Raw genomic sequence first — 6003 nt, forward strand, 5'->3', positions numbered from 1 at the left:
TATTATTTTTAATTATTTTTTCACTGTTTTGGAGCTCCTCCTCGATGGGAGGAAATGGGAGGAGCTCACTTCCTCCCATGGAGGAAGGAGCAGCGTGCTCCTTCCTCAAGGAGCAGGTCGTTGCTCCTTCTTCCATGGGAGGAAGGAGCAACTCCAAGGAAGGAGCAGCGAGCTCCTTCCTGCCATGGAAGGAATAGAGCTCCTATACGGTTTTTAATTTTTTAAAAATTACTGATAATTAATATAAAATAAATTATTATTATTAGTTGAATTTTTTTAAAGGAGAAGGTGTTTTTGTATAATTAATAACATTGACATGTAATTAGAATATATGCTAAAAATGAAGGACTATTTTAAACTCTTTCTAAATAAAAAGAGGTCAATTTAATACCTCGAGGTAGAGGTAAAACATAAAGACATACGTTTCGGGTCTAGAAATATGTAAGTGAGATGTCTGGATGTCCGATTCTTATGATGGTTTAGGATTGGTCTATTTATAGGCGAGCGTGCATTCTTTGCTTTTCTTGGACGATGTGGGATTTGTGTGTTCTGCGTGCTTCATGGTCTTATTCCATCATTTTTTCTATTTTTTTCTTTATCCTCGTTCTAGTATTAGTAATAAATTCTTAATTGATTTAAAAACGTTAACTACATTTTAATTGATTAATGCTTAAGATATTAATGATGACAACAACATTGATCTACTAATAAAGAAAACAATGTATGAGCAAAATAAAAAATGAAACTAAATTTAATAGAATATCTATTAATGTGATGACAAAATCTAAACCAATTGAAAATAGTAATTATATGAGAGAAAGTTCTTTGAAATAATAATAGTTTTTTCATTAAGCCAAATCTGAAATAGTTACAGAATTTAGAAGAGTAAAAAATCTTTGTAACCATTTCTGCTAACATGACATAGAACAAGATACTTGAACTAGAACATGGGCATCATAATTTACAGTTCACCTAGAAATTTTAAAAAATAAATTATCTACCCTAGCTAAATTAATTCATCAATAAATAAATCAGTCCCGACTTTGAGAGACTGTATCAAATCATACATAACCTTCAGAGTAATTAATTCCACCATAATATTTGAGGTACCTTTCAAATAACGTATGGCTTCCCGAATGACAATTGTTTATATTGACCTAACTAAAGTGGAGTCTTGATATGGTCATTGCTTGTTGGATATTTTTTACATACCATTTTTTATCTAGGAGAGAAATTTAGGAAGCACGTTTTGCACCATAAAATTAATAATGTACTCGTAAGCTGTTGAAGTGGGATGAATTCTATCCCAAAATAAATACTTTGAAGGGTCTTTACATGGTGGAGTTATCGGATCACATAAAATACCTTGTTTTAGAATAAGGCTTCCACAACACCCATTCTTTGTTTCCTCAAAACCTATCAAATCAAACAACATACTTTTTAATATTTATTTTCACAAATAATCAAATTATATAATTTAATCATGATAAGTACCATATTTGGTGGGATTAGTGATCATGCCCAATATTGTGAAATAGAAGTCGGTATAGACAAGTTTTGATGTCGGAAGACTTTGCTGTAATTTAATTAATAGGCTAATGAGCTTCTTATTATAATCCAGAGATATTTTATTTTGTTCATCCAAACTATATGCTAGCTGAAATGGATCAATATGTCTCGAACTTGTTTGAAGGGGTAAAGAGCCAATAGGAAGAATTCCAGCTACTATAAAAGATCGCACTCCAAGATCGTACAATTCCTGTTTACGAATATATATTTTATGATTAGATATATATTAATAAGTTGTTTAGAATAGTAAAAGTAAGATATTTAATTGACAATTTTATTAATCATTTGACCTCATTAGTATTAAAAAAACAATTAAGCTATTATATATGTGCAAACACCGAATAACTTAATCAAACCGTAAATATCTGTGATTTGATATTATGAAAATATATTTATTTTTGGTTCAAATTATTCAATTTTGAAAATACAATTTTTTAATTTCATTCTTGTCACAAATAGAATAAATAATAATTTTAAAGTTTTTAAACAAATTAATTCATTCCTTTTTTTTATAAAAATTAAAAAATTTAGGTCAATTTGTTTTGGTTTAAACTAAATGCATGTCTATAATTTATAATGATCATTTAGTTCTTACCCTAATAGCATCTTCCTCCTTATTTAATAGAAAATCTATGTATTGGGTTGCTGTCATTTCGAATCTTCTTGCAGGAATATCAAATATATTGAAGTTAAAATCATTGGTTCCACCATCTAATACCACCAATGAAGAATTGATTATTTTCATAGCTTTTTTCTCTCCAACAATTCCTTTAAGTCTTGTTATGTAGTCCTTAAAATAATTTACTTGCGTCGAAACAGAAATAACGTTGGTTAAGAGAGATGTTCTTTCATCAAATCCGCCACTAGATGATGCAAAATTAACACCGGTAATAAGATCATTATCAGAAAGATTAGGATCCAAGTATGGAGGGACACTGTCCTTAATTCCAAGAATGGAAGCCAACATGTCAGGAATAAGTTTTCCATTAGAAAATCTACCTGTAGGAACACCGCCATTAATATCTTGACCATAAGGGCGATAATTAGCCCTAAATATTGTCTTGATATAGTTATTATTACCGGTATCAAATATAGAATCACCAAAAAAGAAAACTGCTGGAAATTTCGGTAAGGAAGTATTACTTGTCGCTATAGAATAGCAACTGCTATAAAGAAATATTGCTAAGCAAATAAAGATGTTGATGGTTGCTGCCATTTTAAGAAACTTGAAAGGACTGAAGAATGAATACGATATTAATTAATTTTTTTTCTATCTACTTATAAGCATTTTCTTTCCCACATTTTATGGCAATTTAGATATTTTACATTGACATTTGTTAATTGTTTTTTTTTTTAGTTTATTACTTTGAATATATATTTTATTCAGCCTGCTTTTATCTATTTTAAGAAATTTCAATAACTTATTTTGTATTTACGTTTTTGATTTATGTAGTTTTTATTTTTTATAATTTTATTTGATATTAGTTTTCAAATGATATATTTAACTGAAAATAGTTTGAGGGATGACTGGCTTTTAATCATTGCGTCATAATTAAACCTAACAAGAATATATCATTTTTTGTTATTGGTTTAAACATCTTCACATAAATATTATCTCTAGAACATATACATCTGGCCAAAGTCTGTATTGGGTTTTAACTATAATTTTTAAATTAAAACATTGAAAATTTAACTACTACAGCATGTAAAATATTTTTTCTGATTTAATTGTTTCATGTTTTTTTTTGAAAATATAGATGTGAGATATATCATTAAAAAAGTGAAAGACAAATTATGTCGAACCCTGTTTCAAATTTCATTATGCAAAATATAAATGTCTGAAACCATGCAAAAGATTATATATATATACATATATATATATATATATATATATACATATATATATATATATACATATATATATATATATATACATATATATATATATACATATATATATATATATACATATATATATATATATATATACATATATATATATATATATACATATATATATACATATATACATATATATATATAACCTCTAACATCATTTTTAACATTAAAAATATGGATTTTTATTTTATATTATATTTTATTAAGGGTTAATTATATATAAAATTACCACTTTTATACGAAATTTAAAAAATAACACGACTTTTAAAATGTGTCAATTCAGGGCATCATATTTAATTTCTTTTTAAAAACAACATGGGCACATATTTTTAATGGCGTTTTTGCTGACGTGGCATGACATGTGACACTCCCATCGGGTGTCCAAGTCAGTAAAATTTTACCTAAAAATATGCCCATGTTGTTTTTGAAAAAAAAAATAAAAGGTGATGCCCTGAATTGACACGTTTTAAAGGTCGAGTTATTTTTAAGATTTCGTGTAAAGGTGGTGAGTTTATATGTAATTAACCCTTTTATTAATTATACAAAATTTATACTTTTATATATCCATACAAAAAGTTATATAATCATAGAATTTTAATAAATAATTTATTTTTTATTAGATTAAATAAATAAATAATAATTAAATGTATAGCATATATGAATTGTAAGATGACATTTTTGGCGTGTTTTCGTTTGAATTATTAAATTGGTTTAATCACCAAAAAATTCCAAACCTATACGTCTTGTGTCAGTTTGTAACCCCCGTAATTTAAGTAATTAGAATATGCCACGAGGTCAAATTGGAGTAATTAAAATATTTATAATAATATTTTGAGAGTTCAAATATTAAGAAAAATATTCGGAAAGAGTAAGTTTAATAGTCAAAGGATAATAGTCAGGCTTAACTATTTACGATTATTAAATTAAATCACGTGAAGTGATTTAATAAACCGGAAGTACATATATTAAATTTAAGCGTAAAATTAATTTTAAAAAACAAGTGTGATCGGGACTAATAAATCTACGAATACTTTTTAGCGTCGTATAAATACATATTTAGTAATTAATATATCAATATACTGTTAGTGATATGCGCTAGGTCAATCATGTTTGATCATGTATTGACTTTATATTTCGTTATTTATTAGTTGGCACTTTATTATCATTTTTGGCACTCATTTATTGGTGTAAATGACCTCCACTTCAGCGAATTACATCACTGGAGTCGTTACATCTCATCACCGTGCATGAATTTAACAAAAAGTGGTAGTTTGTGCGTGAAAATGAGAAATTTAAACTTCGTGATCAAAACGAGAAAATGTGTAAAGTTTGTGAATTTTGATGACATTAACCCTATATAATATATATATATATATATATATATATATATATATATATATATATATATATATATATATATATATATATATATATATATATATATATCGAATTCAAAGATGAGTGTTATCCTTGTATTATTTTAGGATAATATTAATAATTAATATATATATATATGTGTGTGTGTGTGTGTAATTATCAAAAAGGAGTTTTTGATAAACACAAATTCAAAAGAGTTACCAAAAACGTAGTGTTTGAATCTTATTGCAAAATTTTTTTTTTTGAGTAAACCCTAAATGTGTTATTTTCCTATGAATACACTCTTAAGTCTAGGGTTTTAGATATGTGTTTTTCGAAATAAACACAAGACATAATCACTAAATTCATAATTGTTTTGTGAAGCAATAATGCTAGCGCACAAGCACTAACTTTGGCAAAGGTCTGTTTTTGTGAATACTTGTAGAGAACACATTATTTTAGAGGCGTTTTTGATCCGAGGCAAGATATCACCAAACTGAACCACCTCCTTCATTCCTACATTGCTCTTTGAATTCGACATTCGAGTAAGTTTTAATTACGCAATTAGTCTATCTCTTCGAATTACATGGATTTTGTTTTGGGTTTCTGATAAAATGTTGAAATTTCGTTGCGTTATTAACCTATAAAACTCACCAGTGATATCAGAGCCGCATGTAATTTGATTGATGAAATTCTGTGTATATATGTGATATATGCTTGTTGTATATTCTATTTTGAAAAAGGGGTTGTTTTACACCTAAACCATTTATGTGATTAAATTATATGAAAACTGTATATTCGAATTAAGGTGATTAATTGTTTAATTTGATTGAACAGTCTATGTATATTGTTTTGAATTATTATTACGTTTTTAATTTAATTAAAGATTAATAATTTTAATTCTCAAACGTATTAGGGAAAAACAATTTGCATGCTTCCAATTCTAGTTTGAACTGGATTAGTGAAACTATGTTTTAAATATGTTTTAAACAGGATTAGTAAAACTGTGTTTTAATTCTGTTTTGAATAGGATTAATAAAACTGTGTTTAGTTCTATTTCGAATAGGATTAATAAAACTTTAATTAATAAAACTGTGTTTGATTCTATTTCAAACTGAATTAGTAAAACTGTGTATAATTCTGTTTTGAACAGAATTAGTAAAACTGTTAAATAATCTA

The 6003-nt window shown here is 26.7% G+C and overlaps 1 protein-coding gene across 1 annotated transcript; it reads right to left on the reverse strand.

The window, feature by feature from the left end:
• Positions 1–1222: 1222 nt before the first annotated feature.
• LOC126661640 (GDSL esterase/lipase At2g31540-like) lies at positions 1223–5365 on the reverse strand. Its single transcript, XM_050355492.1, has 4 exons — positions 5236–5365; positions 2165–2778; positions 1495–1759; positions 1223–1416 (listed from the first exon to the last, which is right to left on the reverse strand). Exons 1-4 carry the CDS (start codon positions 5363–5365, stop codon positions 1223–1225), a joined length of 1203 nt encoding a protein of 400 aa, XP_050211449.1.
• Between the last annotated feature and the right edge of the window lie 638 nt (positions 5366–6003).

The sequence above is a fragment of the Mercurialis annua genome, linkage group LG8 (genome assembly GCF_937616625.2).
Source record: "Mercurialis annua linkage group LG8, ddMerAnnu1.2, whole genome shotgun sequence".
NCBI lineage: Eukaryota > Viridiplantae > Streptophyta > Magnoliopsida > Malpighiales > Euphorbiaceae > Mercurialis > Mercurialis annua.